At 38.6% G+C, this 25000-nt stretch overlaps 8 protein-coding genes across 9 annotated transcripts; 3 read left to right on the plus strand and 5 right to left on the minus strand.

Moving 5' to 3' along the window:
• Positions 1-444: 444 nt before the first annotated feature.
• Positions 445-2663, plus strand: pdcd2 (programmed cell death 2). Its single transcript, XM_020941717.2, has 8 exons — positions 445-734; positions 1283-1391; positions 1482-1538; positions 1636-1824; positions 1891-2043; positions 2110-2210; positions 2271-2384; positions 2476-2663. Exons 1-8 carry the CDS (start codon positions 555-557, stop codon positions 2647-2649), a joined length of 1077 nt encoding a protein of 358 aa, XP_020797376.2. The 5' UTR covers positions 445-554; the 3' UTR covers positions 2650-2663.
• A 139-nt stretch (positions 2664-2802) lies between these two features.
• Positions 2803-5406, minus strand: tbp (TATA box binding protein). Of its 2 annotated transcripts, none has more exons than XM_020941718.2 (9): positions 5270-5406; positions 4827-4987; positions 4566-4737; positions 4305-4482; positions 4131-4218; positions 3963-4054; positions 3720-3887; positions 3543-3637; positions 2803-3469 (listed from the first exon to the last, which is right to left on the minus strand). In XM_020941718.2, exons 2-9 carry the CDS (start codon positions 4872-4874, stop codon positions 3390-3392), a joined length of 921 nt encoding a protein of 306 aa, XP_020797377.2. In that variant the 5' UTR covers positions 4875-4987; positions 5270-5406; the 3' UTR covers positions 2803-3389. The 2 variants fall into 2 exon arrangements, with proteins under 2 accessions (XP_020797377.2, XP_020797380.2); XM_020941721.2 differs by having other exon boundaries at positions 4827-4902; positions 5270-5393.
• A 9-nt stretch (positions 5407-5415) lies between these two features.
• psmc3 (proteasome 26S subunit, ATPase 3) lies at positions 5416-6906 on the plus strand. Its single transcript, XM_020941716.2, has 2 exons — positions 5416-6360; positions 6465-6906. The coding sequence occupies exons 1-2, from the start codon at positions 5416-5418 to the stop codon at positions 6801-6803; spliced, it is 1284 nt and encodes a 427-aa protein (XP_020797375.1). The 3' UTR covers positions 6804-6906.
• A 782-nt stretch (positions 6907-7688) lies between these two features.
• psmb1 (proteasome 20S subunit beta 1) lies at positions 7689-9451 on the minus strand. Its single transcript, XM_020941440.2, has 6 exons — positions 9249-9451; positions 8802-8909; positions 8588-8669; positions 8330-8459; positions 8133-8239; positions 7689-8055 (listed from the first exon to the last, which is right to left on the minus strand). Exons 1-6 carry the CDS (start codon positions 9347-9349, stop codon positions 7870-7872), a joined length of 714 nt encoding a protein of 237 aa, XP_020797099.1. The 5' UTR covers positions 9350-9451; the 3' UTR covers positions 7689-7869.
• Positions 9452-9968: 517 nt separating this feature from the next.
• Positions 9969-15109, minus strand: phf10 (PHD finger protein 10). Its single transcript, XM_020941446.2, has 12 exons — positions 14824-15109; positions 14453-14562; positions 14249-14379; positions 14081-14164; positions 13878-14002; positions 13648-13797; positions 13469-13578; positions 13250-13394; positions 13036-13164; positions 10889-10997; positions 10426-10614; positions 9969-10343 (listed from the first exon to the last, which is right to left on the minus strand). Exons 1-12 carry the CDS (start codon positions 14893-14895, stop codon positions 10246-10248), a joined length of 1452 nt encoding a protein of 483 aa, XP_020797105.1. The 5' UTR covers positions 14896-15109; the 3' UTR covers positions 9969-10245.
• A 104-nt stretch (positions 15110-15213) lies between these two features.
• On the plus strand, positions 15214-18485 carry rab4a (RAB4a, member RAS oncogene family). The gene is made up of 8 exons (XM_020941461.2): positions 15214-15353; positions 15756-15836; positions 15940-16054; positions 16248-16310; positions 16395-16549; positions 16634-16729; positions 16864-17011; positions 17083-18485. The coding sequence occupies exons 1-7, from the start codon at positions 15338-15340 to the stop codon at positions 16977-16979; spliced, it is 642 nt and encodes a 213-aa protein (XP_020797120.1). The 5' UTR covers positions 15214-15337; the 3' UTR covers positions 16980-17011; positions 17083-18485.
• A 1196-nt stretch (positions 18486-19681) lies between these two features.
• Positions 19682-22216, minus strand: ccsapb (centriole, cilia and spindle-associated protein b). The gene is made up of 5 exons (XM_020939043.2): positions 22122-22216; positions 20919-21267; positions 20740-20832; positions 20407-20603; positions 19682-20336 (listed from the first exon to the last, which is right to left on the minus strand). Exons 2-5 carry the CDS (start codon positions 21259-21261, stop codon positions 20151-20153), a joined length of 819 nt encoding a protein of 272 aa, XP_020794702.1. The 5' UTR covers positions 21262-21267; positions 22122-22216; the 3' UTR covers positions 19682-20150.
• Positions 22217-23029: 813 nt separating this feature from the next.
• LOC110172824 (actin, alpha skeletal muscle) lies at positions 23030-24994 on the minus strand. Its single transcript, XM_055161069.1, has 5 exons — positions 24893-24994; positions 24398-24559; positions 23881-24072; positions 23607-23788; positions 23030-23516 (listed from the first exon to the last, which is right to left on the minus strand). Exons 1-5 carry the CDS (start codon positions 24984-24986, stop codon positions 23373-23375), a joined length of 774 nt encoding a protein of 257 aa, XP_055017044.1. The 5' UTR covers positions 24987-24994; the 3' UTR covers positions 23030-23372.
• Between the last annotated feature and the right edge of the window lie 6 nt (positions 24995-25000).

Raw genomic sequence — 25000 nt, forward strand, 5'->3', positions numbered from 1 at the left:
TAGTAGCCTAATTTGAGTAGAAAAGGTTGAGTCAGTAGGCTACTTGAAAACAAGTTAAAGACATTTTACACTTACGGTGTCCCATAGTCCACTGAACTGACCGGACTGTCTTCTGAAACTCCCCTACATGAGGTCACCGTGCAGGATACTGAGGGGAGGAGGGAGGTGGAAGCTTTCAATAATGGTTTTTATATCATGATATTTAAACTATATATTATAGTATGTGATTCATACCAAATATAGATAATTCACCTTGCTCCTATGCTGTAGGCTATACTTACTACAAGTGTGCATTTATTTGTCTGAGGGTTAGATATACAAATCCTAGACATATGGTAGATGGGATGCAGTTACAGCTGTTGACTTTGTCCATGGCTTTGTCGTCCTCTGGTGTCGAAACATGAGATGTGCAAAACAATCCTCGACCACGGAACAAAAATCGACTGTTTGTGTTTCTGACCGGGGAGTATTGCTTGAGCACAAATTATACATGCGGCTTGTTATGTTTGTGTTCTGTATTCGACATTTCTACCAGAAAAAAATCAAGTGACAGCATGTCAACAGTAGAGGTTATACTGGGTTTCCTGGAGGAGGTAGAGCCTTGGCGGCTGCTTTCCCCCCAGTTCCCCAGTAAAGTAGGTGGAAAACCCGCGTGGTTGAGCCAGAAAGGTGTCCCTGCTCTGTCCCAGCTAGAGTGCGAAATATGTCATCTGCAAATGGTTTTTCTGCTTCAAGTAAGTGAGTCGCGCCACACTGATGGGGCGAGGGGTGCTTTGAGCCTTTTACAGAGCTTGTCCTGGATAGTTTTGATTTAGTCCAAGGTTTAGGCACAACGTTCTTTTTTTTTTTTCACAACAGTGTCGAGGGTTGAACCAGGTGAACACATCAGGAAAGGCCTCAGTCGTATTCCACTGGCGTTTCAGCTGGTGATGAAATGGTTCATTCAAGTAGTGTACCACATTTGCTGCCACATATTGTGCAGAAATTCTGTAGCATCTCAAATGCCCACAGCTAGCTCCTCAGCTAGCCTCTTGCACAGTCTCCATGGATACTGGATAAACAAACAGCTTCATTTCACAAAATCCAGCAGCCCTTTACTTATGTCCTTTGAACTCCATGTGCACAACTTTGAACTTCTTGATTGGTTAAAATCCCATGATGTGATGTTAAGAACTGAACTCAAAAAGACTAAGTTTCAAAAAGTGCTCAGTGTGTGAGCCAGGTAGCCACAATTGATACCACTTGTTTTTCTTCCTGACAACTTTCCTTTTTTCTCTTCCAGGTTTATGCACCTTTATCAGACCAGGAACACTGTTTTCACAGAACACTCTTCTTGTTTTGCTGCAAAACCCCTGAGTGCTACTCCCGTAACGACAGCCGGTGTATGAAAGGTAGCCTATGCTCTATCTTCATTTCTCTGCAAATGCACTATAGTAGTGAATTCATTTTATTAAATATTTTTTTCCTTCCAACAATTATAGTTTTCAGAAGCCAAATACCACGAAAGAATGAATTCTATTCCTATAACCCTCCACCAGGTACTCTGTGAATCATTTAAATCTAATGTTATAAATGTGACAGTTTTTCATTCACACACACTGAGGTAAAACACATATCTACTCGTTCTTTCCTCAGAGGATGAACCCCCTTCTGAACCATACGAAGGACACAATATACTGCTGTTCTCCGGAGTTAAACTGTGCTGGATTTGTGGTTGTCCGGGCACCAAAGCCTGCTCTCGCTGTCACTCCGTCACTTACTGCGGCAAACATCATCAGACCATCCACTGGAAACACTCACACAAGAGGGAGTGTGGCAGCCAAGGTGAAATTAGACTCTGCACCACAATGTTTTTGGTAAAAAGATTAACCGTTGTTTTTATCCACACAGAATCAGCAAGTGTTGGCAAATGTCCTTTTCTCTTCCCTGAGTTTGAGCTCGTCACTGAACCTGAAGATCTAGAGAAAAATGCTGAATATGCCAAAACACCACAAACGGAAACTGAAGATATTCCGAGCAATGTAGAAGAGACATTAGCAGATTGTAAGCACTTAAAGGGCTAAAAATTTTAAGATATCCCAGATATCATCTGTTTGATCTTGTCTTCAGCCTTAGCGGAAACAGAGTTGGAGGAAATGGCTATGCACGAGACTGAAGAAATGAAGGCTTTCCAGCGATTTAAAAAGAGGATTGCTTCAGAACCACACCAGGTAAAGTGCAAAGTATGAGACTAAAAAGATTCATCAATTTAAATGTTGGTCACTTTTCAGGTGGTGCGCTACACTCGAGGGGGGCTTCCTCTGTGGGTATCTGCCAAAAATATACCTTCAGATGAGGACATCCCACCTTGCCCCTGTGGCTCAAAACGTGTGTTTGAATTCCAGGTAATCAAAACTAATGGAGCTTGCCTTCAAATTGCTGTGCTTTGTATCAACAAATCAGGCAAAACCCACTTAACTGTGATCCCCCTTTCAGGTGATGCCTCAGCTGTTAAATAGCCTGTGTGTGGATTCAACAGGAGCCAGCATTGACTGGGGGACAGTGGCAGTGTTCACATGTTCACTCAGCTGCAGTCGTGAGGACGATTATACCACAGAGTTTGTGTGGAAGCAGGACTTTACAGCAGATGAATGTAATAAAGACTCATAACAAATTTGAAACTAGTGATCTTGGTGGGATAATGGTGTGAAGCTATATATTTAAGAGCTCAAAGATTTTTCATACATCAACATACCTAATCCAATAATTAAAACCCTTTTTCTAAAGCATACACTGGTGCTCTGAGCACAAAAAATAAGACAATTTGGTTAAAATGATATTTTAGTACTTTAAAGGTACAAGCCAGCTTAGTAACACAGTTTCTCTGCATTCAGAAGTGCTCAATTTGCTCTATTTGAAATGTAACTCAGAAATTCAAACATTGGTAAACAGTAAAAACACCTTACAGAACTTATTTAAAAGTTGATTTGTCTCCAAGGGAATTTCTTCAATAACATGCAGTGAAAGTTCCAACAATGAGCATTGCAAATGTTAAGAGCATTAACCTTAAACATTCCAATTCAGTGTTACCAGATAAGGGTTTTTGAAATAAAACAATGTGTGTACCTTTTAAACTAATAAAAGAATAGTTAAAAATACAATGTATGAAACATTAATTTCTTACAATAAAAAATAGCCCATGGCGAACTCCTTCTCTAACCACTGATATTTTACATTTTCTTTACAGTATTATGTACATAATTAGGGCTGAGGTTGAATCTTTAAAATGATAAAAATGTCCTCTGTAGCCCATCAGCAGTCCAAGGATGTCAACATACTGCTGACACTTAAAAATAAAAACTCCCCATTTCAGTCCAATTTCCACAGAGCACTGAGGGCAGATAAAAGTACTATGTTGTTTTCCGGAAGCCTTTGAGGATTGGATATATATTCTCAAACGCTTCATAGATCTCCGCTCTCACTTTTGCACCTGAAACATCAAAACAGAATATTAACCCAGATCCTGAACAAAATTATATAAATGGGATTGGAATTCTGTTTACCTGTCAGCACAACCTTCCCTGAAACAAAAATAAGCAGGACAATTCTGGGCTTGATCATTCTATAAATTAGTCCAGGGAAGAGCTCAGGTTCATAACTACAAAGAGAAGAACAGTTTTGAACAAACTAGTGGTATAATATTCACTAGTTTAGTGCAGGGTAAAGCTCTAATAATTTACCTGCTAAACTGTTGGTGAGTAAGGACCAATCCTTCAAGTCGAATGGGAAATTTGACATCACAGCTACCCACCATGTTCTGAATTTTAAAATCCAGAAACTTTGCAGGAAACCCAAGTTTCTGAACAACTCGAGCATATTTACGTGCTGCTAATCTTGACTGCTCTTCACTGAGACAAAAGAACAAATATTAGAGGTTAAAGTTTGCAGATGTTTATAAAATGTGTTTTAATCTCGCAGCTCACCTCTTTGCACCTGTACAGACCATCTTCCCAGAGCTGAAAATGAGAGCTGTGGTCCTTGGTTCTCTTATTCTCATAATGACAGCAGCAAAACGCTAAAACACATTTTTTTTTTTTTTTAATTTTCATTTAAATTTTAAGTCACTGAGTCATTGCTGCCTCACACCTCACCTTTGGATTGTATTCTGCATTCCTGGCTCTAAGGGCAATGGTCTTCAAATCCAGTTTACAGCCCAAATTGACAGTAGATACAATATTTCTAACAAAATATATTAAACAAATACATCATATAGTGCAACATGAATATTTTTTCCTCTCACTAATGTAAAGCAAGAGAGAACATACTGTAGCTGTGGCACTATTCCAGAGCTCTCTGAAGCTGGTGTGGCTGGTGTGATTGGGGTCATGGGCGTCAGTGGGGTGTTGTAGAGGGGAGTGTTCCCTGGCAGTGCTGTGGTGGTTGTTCCAGTAACTGCTTGAGAATGGAATAGCTGAGGAGTTTGACCTGATGTTCCTGGCAGCCCTGAAATATGAATATCAGCCAATTAAAAACATTTGTTTTGTTCACATAAAAAGAAATCACTTAACGTCATTTATACATTGTACCTGCATTGGCCTGTTGTGCCTGTTGCTGCTGCTGCTGCTGCTGCTGCTGCTGCTGACGCTGTTGCTCCTCCAGAATAGACAAGCTGTTTGTGTTTTGTACAGGCTGTGGTGTCAACCCTGAACCATAGGGCATCATGGGACTAAACATTGGCATAACTGGGGTCATGGCATTCTGCAAAGAGATCAAAACAAATCAGAAACATAAGCAGATGGAACTGAAAATGTATACAACTTAAATTGAAATTTGAGAGTTTTTATTACCGGGGATGATAATCCCTGAAATGGGGGTATACTGTTGTTTTGGTCCATCTCTTCAGGCGTGCCCACTGCCAATCACCTGATGAGAATGGATGCAGGCTGCGCTTTAAAACACGACAGTATACTTAACTTCCCAATCTGCAGAAACTCCGCCTATATAAAACCTACAAGTACACAGAGGTATGAACAAATTATCGCATATATGCAGCATTGTTTATAAACACAGTAGCTACACATTTCAAACTTAATAAGCTTAGACTAAATACAGTAAAAACATTTCACAAGATACCAGTTTAACGTTAGCCAGGGTTAGCTGCTGAGCTAAGGTTAGCATTTTAGCGCATATAAATTCGTTGCACCCTGCCTGCAAAGATTAACTGCAAATGACAAAAAATTTGAAATTGCGGCAGATTGCTTGATTAAATGCACAATTCTAAACTACTTACATAAGCCAGGCACCGTGAAAGTCCGGGCTGAATTGGTTCAGTGTCGATGGAGATGGTCGGTCCTCTCGGAACTCATGAGCGGGTGAGCTTCCGGAAGCACTCCTTTATTTCCGCCAGAGTCACGGGTCAGTCCAGACACAGCAAAGATGGCGTCGCTGAGTGACAAATCAGTTTGGGATGAAGTGGAAGATGGAATCGGGGAAGAAGTGTTAAAAATGTCGACAGAAGAGATAGTTCAGCGTACTCGACTGCTCGATAGTGAGATAAAGATAATGAAGAGTGAAGTACTGAGAGTTACCCACGAGCTTCAGGCGATGAAAGACAAAATCAAGGAAAACACGGAGAAGATAAAGGTGAACAAAACGCTACCGTACCTGGTTTCCAACGTGATCGAGCTTCTGGATGTGGACCCAAATGATCAAGAAGAAGATGGGGCCAATGTGGATCTGGATTCTCAGAGAAAAGGAAAGTGCGCCGTCATTAAAACATCGACTCGACAAACATACTTCCTACCGGTAATCGGTCTGGTGGATGCGGAGAAGCTCAAGCCCGGAGATCTGGTAGGAGTCAACAAAGACTCCTATCTGATCCTGGAGACCTTACCCACCGAGTACGACTCCAGAGTGAAGGCCATGGAGGTGGACGAGCGTCCGACAGAGCAGTACAGCGACATAGGAGGGCTGGACAAGCAGATCCAGGAGCTGGTAGAGGCCATTGTCCTGCCTATGAACCATAAAGAGAAGTTTGAAAACCTGGGCATTCAACCCCCTAAAGGAGTCCTGATGTATGGACCTCCTGGCACAGGAAAGACCCTCCTGGCTAGGGCTTGTGCTGCACAGACCAAGGCCACCTTCCTGAAGCTGGCAGGTCCTCAGCTTGTTCAGATGTTCATTGGAGATGGTGCCAAACTAGTGAGGGATGCCTTTGCTCTGGCCAAGGAGAAAGCCCCATCCATCATCTTCATAGATGAGCTGGATGCCATAGGCACCAAAAGATTTGACAGCGAAAAGGCAGGAGATAGAGAAGTGCAGAGGACCATGCTGGAGTTGCTCAACCAGTTGGATGGATTTCAGCCTAATATGCAGGTCAAGGTAATGGTCCCTGGAATGCCCTAATATTAATATTAATATCAACATTAAGATTTCCTCCAAGTCTTCAAATGTTTTGGCTGTACTGATGAGTTTTATGTTTCTAGGTTATTGCAGCCACCAACAGAGTGGACATTCTGGACCCTGCGCTGCTGCGTTCTGGACGTCTTGACCGAAAGATTGAGTTCCCCATGCCAAATGAAGAGGCCAGAGCTCGTATCATGCAAATCCACTCTCGTAAGATGAACGTCAGCCCTGATGTGAACTACGAGGAGCTCGCCCGCTGCACAGATGATTTTAATGGAGCTCAGTGCAAAGCAGTGTGCGTTGAGGCTGGAATGATTGCACTTCGCCGCGGTGCAACCGAGCTAAACCATGAAGATTACATGGAGGGAATCTTGGAGGTCCAGGCCAAGAAGAAGGCAAACCTGCAGTACTATGCCTGAGTTCAGCACTTGTTTCTTTGTTTGTTCGATTGTTTAAAAAATTGCAGTGTGAGCATTTTCTGATTAACCTGTTAATCAAATAAATACATCTTTGTTTACAGAATTTTTTTGTTTTGTTTTGTTGCTTGAAGAGGGGATATTTTACTAAATTATTTATATATATATACACACACACACACACACACATATATATATATAAAACTATAATTAGATTTTTGTCCACCCTCCCTTTGCTACTGTGTCATTTCAGCACTTCAGAGCGACATCACAATCGGCGTGCATCCCACTAATGAAACTAGAGCACATCACATCAGGATTAAGTTGCTGTGTACAGTTTTGTATCATGTTTTTGTATATTTATTGGGAATTGTTCTGTAGGAGCATGGATACTGTAGATGGTGTGGATGGACCATTGCACCAAATCTTACAGTTAATTGTATGGAGGGTTTAAATAGGGCCCAGGTGAGCTGGCTAAATACTGAAACATGCATGGATGACATCTGAAACCACTTCAGGCATGTTTTTGATAACATAATATCCCCCTTATAAATAACAAAAAAAGACTAAAGGTGAAATTGTTCTACACTGCAGATACAAATAACAGATATTTATGATTATATTATTTATATAAGGGGGTAATATAAAATCATAAAAATGTGAATGGTTTTACTTTATATACACAATCCTGAATCTTTGTGTGTATGTATGTACAATTTCAGCAGATTACTGTGTCTGAAATTATTTCATTGGGTAATGTATATGAAACAAGAACCATCTTTAATCATAACTAATTTGAAGGTATACTATATTGTAGTAAATAGTACAATAACTGACAGCATATACAAGCTATTAGCTAGACGAGATTGAAAGTACATCACACAGGGATGATATATTGTTTCAATTTATTACAAATGTGGAAACAAACAGCGTTGGTAGAAATAAAAAGGCTGAGATATTGTAATGAATTAATCTTGATCCCATCTCTGGACCAAAACAGTTTTAAGAAAACTAATGGGTCTGAAGGATGTGAAGAGACAGAAGCTAACAAAAACAATTGGAACAGGACTTAATCTTTTCTCAGTGGAATTGTCTGCTCATCTACACCCTCTTTGGTGATAACACAGATCCGAAGTGCGTCTCCAGTGTACACATCTCTTTCTGCAGCTGAGATAAAAACATCTTTGACCAACTGAACGGCCTTCTCCTTTGTCAGGGGAACATGCTGGACACCCTCCATGTTCTTGAAACCAATCTGTAGAATGCAACATTTTAGAGAAAATACATTTACTACTCATTAATGCTGAAGTAAGAAATGGGTGGACAATGTACCTGGTTGTCAAGAAGTGGTTGCAACATTGCACTAGCTGAACCTCCAGCTTTGTATGTATCTCTCTGGTAAGATCCTACAGGGTCAAAGCTGTAGACTGCACCTTTTCCTATAACATCACAATAACATAAACCAACCTTCTTATTCAAAGTCCACTGGTGAAATTCTGAAGAATGATATAATAGTGTGATATTCTTACCCTCTTCATCCAATCCACCAATGATGTTGTACACATAGTAAGGGAAAAAACGCCTGCCATACAAGATTGTGGACAACATGGCTGCAATGGCTCCACATGTCATCATCTTATTGTTGGAGTGTTTGTACATCTAAAAAGAAAGAAAATCTGTGTTACTTACATCAGGTCTCGGGTCTTAACAATGGACACGTACAATTAATATAAACTGTGATATTGCATAGCTGCATGGGAAGTACATACAGAATGAATTAAACAAACCTTTAGCCTAGCATCAATAATTTTAGTCAGGGTCAAACAGTCACCATGGAAACCACTGCAGCCAATGACGGTCGTGTCAGTTCTGTACAGGAAATGAACAGAAGGCGAATAAGAACACTTAACCTAAATTTACACTGCTCCGAAGTTACTTAAACACTTCTTAAAACACTTTATGAATAAGATGTAGACTTTTGGTAAAAATCCTTGTGCTTACAGCTTGTAGCACTTTGGAGAGTCGCGGCTATGGATGGAGTAGCCTTCACTCAGTCGGGTGTCTGAAGCTACGATAGCGAAGTCTTCTCCAGCCACGGCTAAAACAGTCCTGCGAGATAACAGCAACAACAGCAAGCACTTGTTACTTAAACGTCATTTAAAAAAAAGTTGTATGTGTTAAGTTAGCTACTTCAATAGAAGTCACACAATAGAAACCGAAACATAAGCTGTGCATTAAAACTGTTAAGTTAACGTTAGTGTTAAATATAGATCAGTTAAATATTAAACAATTAAATAATCACCTATACACGAAACGATGTCCTAAACTGATTTACAAACGACACCCATGTAACATTTATTGAGAGAATAATAAAGAGCAGCTAGTGTTAGCTACTTAGCTGCTAGCCAAATGGTTCACTATCTAATCAGTAAATAAGACTTTACTTACCCTCCGTTAAACGCGTAAGGAGAAAACCGGTGCTCCACTGGACCTGTATAATGGTACTCTTTCATTTTGCCTGTATCTCCAAAAGACAAAGAAGAGAGCATTTTATAAAATATGCTATATTTATCTGTCCAAGACACAAACTCGCTGTATCACTGCAATATGGCAGCCTCTTCTTTGAGTGACCCGATCCAAAAGCGAGTACCGCCCCCTATCTGCTAGTTTAGCAGCATTTTTCTCACTCTCCAGTGTTTTGCATCAATTCATGGGTTTCAGCTCCGTGGTATATGCAACATTTTGAGGACTTTTACCCATTCAAGATATGTTTAGTTTTAAATTTCTATCACTATAGCAACAGTGCTAAATCCTCATAGTTCTGAAACCCATGAAATGGAGGAATAACCAGAAGGGAAGAAAATAATAAGCATAATAAGAGGGGAAAATAAATTATACTTAGAAACAAGAGCAAAAACCTTTCCGCAGTTATTTTAACTATTATTGAACTCATTGTTTAGCACTGTTACAAAGTTTTAACCTGGAGCCTCCATTTTCATGTAATATGAAAAGGTACTTTTTTAATACTCTACATTGAAATGCCATGTAATTTCAAGACAAAACCCATCAGAGATTTGTAGGATTTTAAATGGTCACAAAGTGGGTGTGTACATTAACAAAAATATACCCACAACAAAGACTTACACTTTAGAAAACCAATGCAGAACACAAGATGTGGTTCAGTTTATTAAACAGTAATAATTAAGACACATAGAATTTTCTTAATTAACCTGACATTAACACCAAATTCAATCTTTAACGTATTATAAATAGTGGAGTGGCTACACTAAAACAGAGCCTAAGACAGTGCATGTATCAATCCCTGACTATAGGTTTATGAGGATTTTTACAAATTCAGTCACTGTAGAAAATCTGATTGAATTCAGCTTATTCAAAGATAAAAACTGGCCGATGGAGGTTTATGACAAAAAAGCATCGCCACTTGTCACTTTTGAGCTGACTTGGATTTCTTTGGTGTTCTGGCTCCACCTCTTTTCTTAGGTGTGGTGAAATCTCTGTCACAGACCTCGCATAACCACAGACCTGAAAGAAAAGGGAAATAGAGAGCGAAATAAAATGTCAAAATTGTATACACCGTAGTGCAAGACTCCAATACTAAACTTACCAGTTGGTATAGTGTCCATTCCAACACAAAAAGTGTGGTATCCCCTATCACACTGGTCACAGAACATCATTTCATCCTCATGGTGGGGCTGTTGACACACAGTGCACGTTTTGCACTCCATACACTGCCAGTGGTAGGTCTGAATCACTCTCACCAACTCCTCACTCATGTCTAAGCAGGAAGGGTGACCTGTGGCAAAGGGTAGATGAGACCAAATGTTAAACCCATGAATAACTGATATGTTAATATATAATGAATTTGAAAAAATGCCATGGAATGATTATCTCTACAACCAGACACAAATTGTGCAATAAAATAATTTAAGTATAATAAAAACTTATATATAATTATATATATATATATATATATATATATATATATATATATATATATATATATATATATATATATATTTTTTTTTTTTTTTTTTTTTTTATTTGCCTTTAAAAGAAACAGAACTTACCACTGTTATCACATTGGGAGCAGTGAATGAGTGCTTCAGGTTTTCCCTTCTTGTTCTCTTCTTTACCCTTCTGGCAAATGCCACATATAGCATTGGGAATGATCTTAGGCTGCAAGGAGAATAATGCTACAAATTGTGAAATGTATCATTGGCTGTCTTGGTATGTGCCCCACTGCGAAAACATTATAAACACCGTTTGAGTCTGATAATCTGTGGCGTTCAGAAATAGTAGTAGAGAAGCTAATTTTGCTGACAAAATCACCACTTCTGTAACTACTCAGTATCATCACAGATTTTTATTCTTTAAAATGTAAAACATGAATTTAACTAGGACAGAAATTAAATGAGAGCAGAACAAAAAATGAATTAAAAGTCAGCAATATATTTTAACCGGTAACATCAAAAACCTTGCATATAAACTTGGTAACACCTTTTCATATCAAGGTGTTGATGTATCATGTACGTATGCATCCATCTTAATTTGTCCCCAGAATACAGAGGAAACGAGACAACACAGTAAAACACAAGACAAGGGACTCAATAAGAAGTCAGGAGTAGGTGGAGAAGGTGGACAAATCAGAATAAGAAGAAAAGTAGGGAAAAGACAAAGTAGCTAAAGAAGGAAAACAAAGATGGGGAAATTTACAGAATTACTTATGCACAATAAATGTTTATAATTAATATGCGCAAAACCTTTGTTCTTCATTAAACAAAATTTGCAAAGGATTCATGCTTATTTCAAATGATCCTGAAAAAATAAAGAACCCTCAGACTAAAACTGTCAATATAATATAACAGCAATAATCTTAATAATCATACTAACCAACAGTGTTGGTTTGTCATACTTGGTTTATATTGTACAAATTATGCTTTTGATAGAAAACAGCTTTAACCTATTCTTATTTAAACAGCAGATGGGCTGTTTATATAAACTATAATATAACTGGATATGTATGTATATAGGAGCTTGCAAAGCAGTAGTAAAATCCTGCCATATGTTGGTTAAAAAAAAATCTGTAAAAACGCTGATGGGAAGTGAAAAAAGACTTTCAGCATAAAATCCATCCAAAAAAAACAAAAAAACAAAAAAAACATGGACCACACAGTTCAGATAATACATCCGTATTTTTGCATACAGCATTTTCGAGTGCCTTAAGGGTGCACTATAACGTTTCTGGTGGAAGGTACACACCTGTCTCAGTGGAGATGTTATTGCTTTGCCTGCCTCTTCATAGATCTAACATGTAACATGGCTACCCCATGTAAATCGATAAGTTTAATGTCATATTGCAGAACATTCCAAGCAAAAACAATGACATCTCAATGGACACAAACAGGTTTGGGTTACCCAATTATTAGATGTGGACTACAAAGTTTCCTCTCATTCATAGAATCAATGTGCAAATGAAACCAAAACAATTATTAACACATGTAACGTTAATAACATTGTAGCCAGTCTACACTGAACCATTTCACAACTGAGCTGAACTCAAACTGCTCAAAACAAGAGTTGCAAAAAGTCTGAAACAAAGTTATTTCAACAAAGCTGTAAGTTGTGTAGTGTTGTCCAGCTTAGCAACTGTGCAAACAGCAAAATATATTATTGTTATATTATTGATGTACTTCAAATTTATGACAGCACATCAAGTAGAATAGAAACATTTCTTACATGAAACCAATGAAGTGCTCTCCACTTAAAATGTTATTTGTGAAACCTTTCAACAACTACGACAAGTAGTCTATATGTATATGAATATACTATATAGCTCTGTTTATATATTTGCTATACTGAAGTATTACGAGCAGCAAAAGCACTGCTTTTGAATGCAAGTACTGAAAGACAGAAGAGGTATGTTATAAACAATAAAAGATAAATTAAAGTGTTGTGCTAAACATGAAAGTGCAGTAAAATGAGACTGTTCCTTTAAAATGTTATTGCACACAGTCGTAAAGAAAATTATAAAATAAAGCTTTAAAAACACCCTACTTTCCCATTTATCATAACCAAAATGCTATTAGCGGAGCCAGAGGAAAGTAAGAAAAATTAGGGAAGATGTGTCTGTATAGTAGGGGTGGTAGGGTAAGAAAGGGGTAGAAAAGTGCTGCAGCTGTTGTTGGAGAAGAGTTCAGTTGTTTTTGTCCTCTACCTTGTAGCCTCCTTTGTGGGAGGACGAATGTCGATGGCTGTCTTTGCCTTGTGCCTTTTCTTTGGTCTTAGACCTTGGTCCACCTCCCTCTTGGCTCTCCACATCTGAAGTGTTGCCCGATGAGCTGTCCTGGAGAAAGAATTATCAAAAGTGTAAAAGGCATCACTACCGAAAATTACAGAAAACTGACTAAAAGAAGAGTGTGGAGTCTCACAGATGAGTGTTTCCTTCTATCATCTTTGCCATCCTCTGCATCATCGGAGTCTGGCTCAGAATCAAGGGCAGGAAGGTCTGGATCCAAAGGAGGCTCAAACAAAGCAGTGTTTAATGGCAGGTATCGTAGCTCATTGGGAGAGTACCTGTCAATAAGAGACCATTAAGCACTCAAGCTAACCAAATGTATATGCTTTATTATAAATATAAATATTTTTACCTTTTATAGAACTCTTGGAACTGTCCTGGGATGAGAGCCACAGGATAAGGGCCAGTTCTGGTTAGCTCTGGAGCCAGGACTTTGAACCTGCCTTGTGGGACCTGAATAATCTATGGAAAAATTTTAAACATTAGACAAATTTAAGGCTTTGAAAGGCATTCATTCACTTATAAACATACATGTGTCTGAAGGTCAAAGTAAGCTCTTCTTTCCTCCATTCGTTCACGGTTGAAGTTACTGTTGAACTCTGCAGCTTTTTTCGCAGCTTTCTTTATGTATTCTGGAACTTTGCCAGCCTCAACTTTCTGAGGATTTTGCTGCTGCATTTGCTATAAAACAAAACAAAACAAAGATAAAAATATTCCAATTGAAAAGAAACTCCTATTAATTCCTTGAGTACTGTACTTACAGAGTACTCTTTAGCAATTCTCTGACGCTCCTTCTCTTGCAGTATTACAGAGTACTCTGAGTGTTTAGTGGGATATTCTTTAATCATAAGATCAATCACCTCATCACTCCGCAAAGCAGTCAGACCTGGAGGAAAATAACAAAGAACAGTGCATCACAAAGGAGCTAAAGTACTGTGTTATTACATAAAAGTAGTAGTAATACCCAGTGTACACTGTGTCTCTGTGATAACGTTTTGTTCACGCAGGTATAGTTTTTCTTTATGGGATAGATCTCTTCTCTCCATTTCTGAAAACAATAATATACAAAAACTCTTTAGAATAGTTAACATACTGAAAATCATGCATACTATGAAATTGACATGTTATGTACCAGGATATTTCCTCTTGAAGGATGTGACTCCCAAATACTCGCTGACCTGTTCTTGCAGCATATAGTACTCCCCAGTATCATCTGGGGGCCACTTATATTCTGTCAAATTTTCTGCTGGGAAATAAGTTGGCCTGCAAGCAATTGAAAGAAAAAAATTCAGACTCTGATGTGTCTTATGTTTTTATAAAAAACTGTGAACCTTACGCAATCTCTTGGATGGAGGTGTCACAACTCCGGGAACTGTCTCCAGATCCCATCCTCCGTCTTTTAGGGGGCTGGCTTCCATCATTGGACACTTCTTCAAGGACATCCTCCTATAAATACATGATATACTGTAGCTTAAGAAATAGGTTTTTGAAACATCCGAAATAACTAAAACCACGAAACAATAAAACTAATCAGCCAACCAAGACTTGTAAAGCCCAGTGTAAAACAAAGGGGTGTGCTAACGGTGCTAACACATCGCTTCCACATAGAACCACAACTCTGTGTAAACAAATGCGATCGCTGCACTAAAAAGCCTCGCAAAACTCTAGACCAAAAGTATGGCTTTTTCGGCACACTCCACTTTTTACCTTGACTGACTGCGCCCCCGGTGTGGCGGGATTGCTGTCGCAGGTCGCCCTGATGGGTAGTATAGCTGCCATACTTTTCTCAAAGGGAGTAGCTGCTAGTTAGCATTAGCTTAGCATCCCATTGAGCAGCAGGCTGAGCTCGTAGTGGGGTTGCCAGATCTGCCCTTGATGAGTTTTGCGCGTAGTGGTTGCACTGAACTAGCTCCATTTAGATTTATCAGAATTGTTTAATTTATTCTATAAATTGTTGTGATTTGGACAAAAACGTGTTACCATGCTCTCAAATCTCCCTTTAATACTGATCAACTGTAACTCTCTTGAGATCATTTTATTTTGAAATTATTATATTTTATTTTGAAATAACAAGCGTATCAACACCACACCGGAAGTCACAGGGAAATCAGCTGGAATCCACGGAAATAATCATAAAGACTGTTTTGCTTACTTTGGGTTGCTGTATTCTGCTGTCATCCTCTAATTTTCATTGCCTCTGGTCCGCAAAAGAACCGTGGACATGTCAGAGTCGTACGGTAAGACAGCGCAATGATAAACTATATGTGTTGACATCTTAGCCTTAATAAAGCAGGTGTGGTGGGGTCTTCTTGTTTCCCATCGTAGATCAATAGCATAGAGGCTAACCTTGCCAGCCAGCCATCGTTAAAGGATACTGGCCTTTAGAGTCCTATCTGCATAGCAAACCTCTGAAATGAGAGATGCAAATATTGATACAAAGTATAATTAGTCGCAGCAGTTCTAAGCCTCACTTGTTTTGAGGATGTCGAGCTGACAGCCCTCTTATTATTTTCAGTGATCCTTGAAGCAACGACGCCCATTTATATAGCACGTTAGCTGTGTTTGGACAGGATTACTATTTATTGACGTTAAGTTTCTCTTGTGTTAAAGAAAAATGTGATGTCGATATTACTTTTCAGATTTCCTTTTTAAATTTCTGGTGATTGGCAATGCTGGCACTGGCAAGTCCTGTTTATTGCACCAATTCATAGAGAAAAGATGTAAGTACAATCATCTTGTGTCAATGATAAAGTATAAATATAATGATTGTATTTGTTTATTAGATTTTATTAGATCTTATATCTAAGATGTTGTCTTTTATAGTTAAGGATGAGTCTAATCATACGATTGGTGTAGAATTTGGCTCAAAGATCATCAGTGTGGTCAATAAAATGGTCAAATTGCAGATATGGGACACTGCTGGTCAAGAGAGATTTAGGTAAGTGTTTAATAAACACGTTTTATGTTTTGACTTGACATTGTTATTATTAGTAATGATGACAAGCAAATACAGTGTATTTTATTAACTGCTGAGTAGCCTAGATAAATATGATAGACATGTGATAGTTAACGCACTGATGGGGCTATTTGCCTTATTATTATTATAACATATGTATGTTCTCATTTTTCAGGTCAGTTACCAGGAGTTACTACAGAGGAGCAGCAGGAGCCTTGTTGGTTTATGATATAACAAGGTAAATCTGTCACAAACAAGGGCCAAAATTATTCCAACAATAATTGATTAGTGTGAATGTGATATGCATGTGTTGTTTTCCTAGTCGGGAAACCTACAATGCTCTGACTACGTGGTTAAGTGATGCCAGGATGTTGGCTAGTCAGAACATTGTTATTATACTCTGTGGTAATAAGAAGGACTTGGATGCTGATAGAGAGGTCACATTTTTGGAGGCATCTCGCTTTGCTCAAGAAAATGGTAAGATTTTTGGTAGAAATATACTGAATCACTGTAATTTGTAATCTAGTTATAATTTTATTTATATATGTGGGTATTTCTTAGAGCTAATGTTCCTGGAAACTAGTGCCCTGACAGGGGAGAATGTTGAAGAAGCTTTTGTCCAATGCGCTCGGAAAATACTGAACAAGATTGAATCAGGTTAGTTGTTTAGACCAGTACAGTATAAATATTTATTTCATACAGCAGGTTTTAGACTCTGTTCCACACTCATCCTCATTTAGAATATAAAAGTGCAATAAACCTGTAATTTACACTTTTCTTGTGGTTCCTAGGGGAGCTGGATCCAGAGAGGATGGGCTCAGGTATTCAGTATGGTGATGCTGCATTACGACAGCTGCGGTCACCACGGCGAGCTCAACCTGCGGGCACTCAGGAGTGCGGCTGCTAGAGGACATGCAGTAATTACCCTATACAGATGAGGTACACGCATTTGAGCATGTCATAGTTTGTGTTATGGACTGTGCTGAAGTTTGAATGACTGTTTTGTTCAGTGTCTTGCAAACAGCTCTGTGAAGACCAGAGGAAGAAGAAGCTCATGGGGCCCGACGACTCCTGGGTTGCGCTCTGCTAGTGACTGCTTATTGACCTTTGAACTTCACCCTTCGCATGGATCCTTCAAAACCCTCTACGCGTTTGCGTCAAAGAGAACTTCAACATCAAGAATGGAAAATCTTTTCAGGTAACAAAGGAATAGCATTTCACCATCAAGAAACCTGCAATATAAATAGACCACCAGTCCTCAGAGTCTCATGTCTGGAACTATGTATTTACATGTAAATGTATCGAAACAAAACATGTATCTTTTTAATAGCAACATTGATAGTTACATCCTATATACGTTTTTTTTTTTTTTTATTAATTATCATGGCATTTTACTGTACAAAGATTATGAACAGTTCCACAGGCCTCCCTTTGTTAGTTGTACACAAACATTTATTCAACAGTTTTTCAGACTCATCTCTGTCCAGACATGAAAAGGCTTTGATAGTCTTTTGTACACTTTGTAACTGCTGCCGTTAGACAGTTCCATTAATGCGTTCCTATTTTTTACAAAAACATTGCATCCCCTCCTACTGCATTGTACTATGCCCTATAATTCTGTATTTCTGTATATACAAATAGAAATGGATGCATGAATAATTAATAATAGTATTTCATAATGATTTTTCATTATGTAAAATATCTATATTTAAAACAGTCAGTCATATCCTGAATCTTTTTCATGGCCCAGTATGTTACATTAAAGTGTACTGCATTCATTGTGGTATCATAAATATCATGATTAAATGCAAATCATTCAAATATATGTATTTTAAATAAGGCAGTGGTGTCAGTTCCATATGTGATTGTATAAAATATTTGGGTCATATTTAGAGCAGTGGAAATATTTCAGAATTTGTGTAAAAGATATGTAATAGCAAAGGCACATTCTGCAATCTGGCTGTTCAACACTCCTTTAATCCAAAATGACTGAATGGTCCAAGTATGTACTGTATGTACCTAGTATGTTTTGGCTTGTAAATGAATATATTGACTGAGTGACAGCTGCTGCTCTTGGGTACAACTAAAACCTTGATGCATTTCATGTGTAATTTTATGAAGAAGAAGCTCTTTTGTGTGCACTTGGATTTGTTTCTTATGAGTTTTATTGGAAATCTAAAGCTTATTTCCACACATCATTAACTCCATTCAGTACTACATTTAATGAAACATTCAAATCAACTACACACTGGGTTAACACTGTTAAGCATTTGAATCAACATATTTTGCTGCACAATTTTATGTCTTGTGTTTTTCACCTTTATTTTTATTTATATTTTAAAGATGACATAATTTATTCTGTATGATAAAGGCTTATGTTTTTAAAATAAAAAAGAACAATTTTACAAATGCATATTAACATTTTTGTGCCATTTAATATTAAACCATATGCACTAGAATTTATGTTACAATGAAATTAAACAACCTAAACATTATTATGAAACAAATCATACAATGGGATTCAATCACATCTGTCAAACTGTCCCATCATAGGTTTAAGTGTAATGTAAAGCATGCGATCACTCACCACGGTAATTATACTAAACTAAAATTAAATTGATTATCATTGATTGTCACCATTGTTCTGGACGATATGACAAAAATAATACTAATCATAATAAGAATAAATAAAGACACTCATTGTTCCTCAATGATCAGTCCAAATTTCATTTCAATCTTGTCTTAGTAACAAACACATAAAAATGGCTTTCAATGTTAATTTCCTGAACCTATACAAGACAGACTTTTAATAACTGCTTGCTATTGAAAAAATAATAATCTGATTTCTTCCTCCAAAGTTCGAACTCTGCTTCCAGCCACGTTTTACTGTCAGAGGATATATATTATATAATATATATATATATATATATATATATATATATACACACATATATATACTGTGTATATATATATATATATATATATATATATATATATATATATATACTGCATGTATATTATATACTGTATATATATATATATATATATATATATATATATATATATATATATATATATATACTGTATATGATTTAGTCACTGAGATTACAGAATAACAATAAATTAAAATGTGAAATTCACACAAATGTACAAATACAGCTTAATTAGGATCTCAACAGGTGACCAGGGAGCATATACATAAATTCATCATTTTCTTTAAATACAAAAATACCGCAAAAATCCTTTTTTGTCCCATCAACTTTGCAACTTGTCTTATACAGAACATTTACATAAGTTTGGCACAAGGTATTTAGATCTCCATTATACAGTTTCTATAAAGACAAATTGATTTCAAATCACACATTAAATCAGTAACCAGCAGTTACTAAAGGCTTGAAGATCTACTCCAATCCAAGTAACAATCTACTATAAAGAAATGTCTAGTTCTACATATTTTAAAGTGTTGAAACATATAAAGCTTTCACATATAAAAGAAAACTATAACAATTAACTCTGCAGCCTAACAACCACTTTCACTGTTATGGCTTTTTAGGGTGAAATCTAATTTGTGTCACTTCAAACATAGTTATAATGAAAAGTAAGCCTATGTTATTGCACGAAGGAGTGCTACTATTTTATTCACAGAAGCAAATCAATACAACACTCACAAATTTAATAAAAAATGTTCTATTTACAATTGATCAGGAATAGCCGAAAGTGGCTTTTCAACATGGTCCTCATCCATGCAAACTAAGTCAAGTACTATTAAAAACAATAACCTGGGCAATGCTTCATGTGAAAGAGTGGCTTTTATTTTTATTGTTGGTAAATATACTTTTACCTTGTAAATCATTGCCTTGCATCATGCTTCTATATAAGATTAGCCAGCAAGCTAGCCCCTACTTTCTTTTAAGCTGGTCAGGCTAAGATAAGAGGGCATATACTGCTAAATTACTTAAATACTTGATATGATCTTGACTTGTATGCATCAACACCACATGTGTGATAGGCAACAATGGCATTTTGATTTGATTTATAACAATGGTACAATTACATTAGTAGTCTAACGATGCCCTTTCTATCGAGAGCGAGCAGAGAAGCAGCGCATGTACTCAGTTAGCCAAGGATTAAACTCTGGTGGCACCACCTTGAGCCTGGTCTTGTCCACATCTGCAGATTTGGCTCGTCTGCGTTCTGCTCTCTGGGACTGAAGCTGCCTTTCCACTTCCCTTCGTGTCTTTGCACGCAGAGCTGACTCGTGAATCTGTGGTGAAGCATAATTAGCAAAACTGATGTATAAACGTGCACAGACACAAACTCACAAAACAATTTACCTCTTTTGTAGAAGCAACAGGCCGTACGTTGTGTGTTTTTCTTCTTGCAATGTCAGAGTCTTTCTCCCCTGATGCATACAAAACAAAGGGATGCCGGTTTTGTTTACTGTCCTCCTTTATCTGCTGTGTTGGCAGAGGTCTGACTCGCTGACTTCGACCCTGTCTAGAAGTTAGCTGTGATTTTGGACCTGTTGTTTCTGTGTATGACAACAGAAATGCATTTTATATATTTCATTTAAAAATTAAAGTGATACAAATTAAAACAAACACAAAGTAGCAACATATAACCTACAAAAGACATTATTTTAAAAAGCAAGATGACATTAGGCCCACCTTGTGTCTGTTTCCCTTGTAGAACAGGTAGACCTAACTGATTAACCTCTCCACCTCCATCACATTTCCTTTCCAGCACTTCCTCTGCAGCCCCTACAACGATGCATAGAATAAACATCAAACAACTCTTACACTAGGCCAATATAAATGACACTTATTACATTATAAACGTTAATGACCTTGGATTGTGTTCTCATCTTCCGCCAGGACTAGCCTGGGTACTACTGTCGGGTCACTCGCTCTCTCCTTCACCTTGTTCAACCTTACGGCTGCGCACTCCTCCAGTTCCCGTTCTTCGGTTGGGTCTTCTTTAGTTTGGTTCTTACCCGCGGGTGTAGGACTTCTTCCACCAGAATCGGAATCAGTGTCTGAGCCGCCCCAAAACCAGGGATTGTGCGAGTGCTCAAGCAGCCTACGGGTCAGCCTGTATTTTAACATTTCTTCATAGCATTTACTGAACGTCTCCCATTTGGGGTCTTTGAACTTCTTCATGTACTCTGAGCGGATCCTCTTGGTCACCATCGTTCACTAAAATGAAACCGACAAAAAAATAAACTAGAACAAACTAAAAGTTACAGTAGAACAGTGTTGCGCAAACGCCCAATCGCTTCATTGTTTTCCTTTAGAGAACTGCGTCACCGCCAGACTTTTAAACTAAACCTGTGCGTAAAAACAGGCCAATGGCAGCAAAGCTTGTCTACTTATGAACCGCCCACTTCCATAGATACACGCGTAGGTCGCCAAGAAGAGCAAGAAGAGCTACTGCTGTCTTGTTTGTGACTTTCTAGGGTTTCCGCAGGATCTTATAAAGGCAGAGTTAAACCAATGCTTTGAATCGAGAACAACTAAACGTCCCCTGTATTGTGACCTACCGACAACAAATTGTATAATCAGAAATTTCTTGAATGTGGTGACGTGCGCGAGCACAGGCTCATCTAATTGGTCCTCGAGGATACAGCCCACTGTTTCATTAGGCAGATTTCAATGTAAATGGACCACGTAAAGGATACAAATTCAAATATTTGGTGAAGTGAAGGCATAGGCCTATATGCATATTTTGTCATCTCTGTGTCAGATAAAGTCTAAACCAGATGGTAAGATGTTGCAGAACCTTGATCACCGCAGCAGCTATTGTCTTTAATTCAGAGAGGGAAAAATGTAGCGTCAACCTTCAAATAGACGACTAATAATCAGTCACTAGACAGAACAGATAATCGCCTGTCACCGTCTCCAGATTTAGGCGAGCCGAGCCTCGTAGGAAACATCGCACTGTCTCACTGACAAAACATTGTCCATCACGCACAACATGCCCATTGCGACAGCAGAAATGTAGTGTTGTAAGAGGCTAATTTAGTCTACAGTGACCTAAGAATAGCACTTACACTGGACTCGGATTTCACGGAGGAACAGTAGAACAGATGGCGCTGCGTTCACGGTCTTGCTGTAATAGCTGCGCCTCTTAGCTCCGCCCGCCTCGGGACGTTCTTAAAAAGCCCAACACATCCGCAACAGGTGGATCTATATACTTCCATTGGTTCTCCAGTGGTTAAAGCGATTTCAGGTTTTGTATTACTCACATTCTTAATTAAATTATACATCATACATCGTACATTTGCCTCAAAAGAAAAAGAACACAAGGAAACATAAAAGGACATACTGATCCACGAACATTACGTTACATGTATAAATTATAATTTAAATCAGTAAATCTACGTGTGTAGTTAAATTTTGAATTCCATTGTGGCATGTAGTTGCCAATTTTTCTGAAAATTGTATCGTGCACCAAATGACAAGAACATTTTGGGCACTGGCAGCAGATCTGAAAACCAATTCAATGTCTATGCATATAAGGTTTGGGCTGCAGAGGCCCGCTGTACTTAGCCATTGGTTGTGTCTAAAGATGGTGTGGAGCCCGGACCTGCGCGTTTGGAGCAGGGCATATCAGCTCAACGGGTACCAAAGTCAGGTGTCAGGTGTCCCATAAGCTACCAGTCCGGATGGGCTAAAGTTGGGCTGCTGCCTTTGCACATTCCTGCCAAGTCAACTGCGCCTGCCCGGTGCCCACCTGCTCCCTCCCCGACCCAATGACCCAACAGCTGTTTCTGACACTTGTAGGGACCTCCCTCTTCTCGCCACTATCTCCCCTATGCCCTCTGAGTGGTGCTGCTGATTGGTTTACCATTAGTTCAAACAGTTTCTGATACTTAAAAGATGTAGTTTTTAACCCTTTGTTGAAACATTTTTTCTGTCTGAATCCTACTGTCCATAGAAACAGAACAGACCAGGTAAATATACCAAATATTGGACTTTAATAAATTATCAATATGTATATACACTTACATTCACATGTGTTGGGCAACATGTTGTTCTTATTTTTTTATTAAAGTTTTTTGGTAGATGCATGGTTCAGTGATGTTTTTCACAGCCTTTCTCCAGTGCAACACAGACAACAAACAGCTTCGAATTATGCGCATTTTAGAAAAAAATAAAAATTGCATATGAAGTTAACAGCAGAGAATGACAGTCCATTGACAGCAGAGTGTTGCTGTGCTGCAGAGGCCGATCCTCCTTGCTTGCTCTCCTGATGGCTGGTGTTGGAGACAATGAGGAAGTTGGAGTTGCAGACAGATAATTTAGAAGCACTTCCTGTGGACAATGCTGGGGCCAGCCTCGTCGTACTCCTGCTTGGAGATCCACATCTGCTGGAAGGTGGACAGGGAAGCCAGGATGGAGCCACCGATCCAGACAGAGTACTTCCTCTCGGGAGGAGCAATGATCTGAGGGAAGAAAAGTAAATTGTCAGTTTCTCAGGATAACTTTGGTTTCAGTATATTAGTAGCTATATTGGGTAGGTTTGCTGTATTTACCTTGATCTTCATGGTGCTGGGGGCCAGAGCAGTGATTTCCTTCTGCATACGGTCAGCAATACCAGGGTACATGGTGGTACCACCGGAGAGCACATTGTTGGCGTACAGATCCTTACGGATGTCAATGTCGCACTTCATGATGCTGTTGTAAGCAGTCTCATGAATACCAGCAGACTCCATACCTTTGCAGGTGAGAGAACAAGTGTTAAAACTCAACAGGACAATGGCAAGAATTGCGCGTAATATTTATTGAACATGGTGTAATGTTATTTACCGATGAAGGAAGGCTGGAAGAGGGTCTCGGGGCAACGGAACCTCTCGTTTCCGATGGTGATGACCTGACCGTCGGGAAGCTCATAGCTCTTCTCCAGGGAGGAGGAGGAGGCAGCGGTGGCCATCTCGTTCTCGAAGTCCAGGGCAACATAGCACAGCTTCTCCTTGATGTCGCGCACGATCTCACGCTCAGCTGTAGGGGCACAAGTTTATAAGTTTACTTAAGAGAGTAGCAGAAAGACATGACACTAACAATTCCCTAAAACGCAGCGGCTTACAAATCACCAGGACAACTATGGTCAAGAGTTTAAATTATAGATGTAGTTTAAGTTATTTTCATTAATGCGACGATTTTACATAGAATAAAACATTTCTATTTCAAACAAAACAGTGCACGTAAATGTTAAAGTCTTATTTTTTTTAAACAATTAGCTACAAAGGTCCAAAAAAGCTTTTGCTTTAATTTGTTCTAAGATCTATCCAAATTATTGCGGTTGTATATGCTTTAGAGTCCTCACCAGTGGTCACGAAAGAGTAGCCACGCTCGGTAAGGATCTTCATCAGGTAGTCGGTCAGATCGCGACCAGCCAGGTCCAGACGCATGATGGCATGGGGGAGAGCGTAACCCTCATAGACTGGGACGTTGTGGGTCACACCATCACCAGCATCCAGCACAATACCTATGAGGAGGATGATGAAATTATTATTATAGTCTGTGTGACGAAACATGACTGTGTATTGCGTAAATATGCCCCCTCTCTTTCAGATATATGCGCAATTGAATGTCTCTATAAATGAATAATGTCTTACTACAATGAAACTGTAATATATTGTAATATATAGGCTAATAAAGATGCAGGTACGTCGTATCAGTGCGTAAATCTATTGCGTAATAGTTAATTGATAAATGTCGTGCGTAAAAGTTAAATTGTTCTTCCAGTGTGTAATGTTGATGCCTGACTTAGTGTTTGTAACTGGCTGATTTATGTTGAGTAAGTTATTATTTTTCTCACCAGTGGTACGACCGGAGGCGTACAGGGACAGCACAGCCTGGATGGCCACATACATGGCGGGGACGTTGAAGGTCTCAAACATGATCTGGGTCATCTTCTCCCTGTTGG

Source organism: Boleophthalmus pectinirostris, unplaced genomic scaffold (assembly GCF_026225935.1).
Source record: "Boleophthalmus pectinirostris isolate CB_2022bp ecotype Guang Dong unplaced genomic scaffold, ASM2622593v1 HiC_scaffold_316, whole genome shotgun sequence".
Classification (NCBI taxonomy): Eukaryota; Metazoa; Chordata; class Actinopteri; order Gobiiformes; family Gobiidae; genus Boleophthalmus; species Boleophthalmus pectinirostris.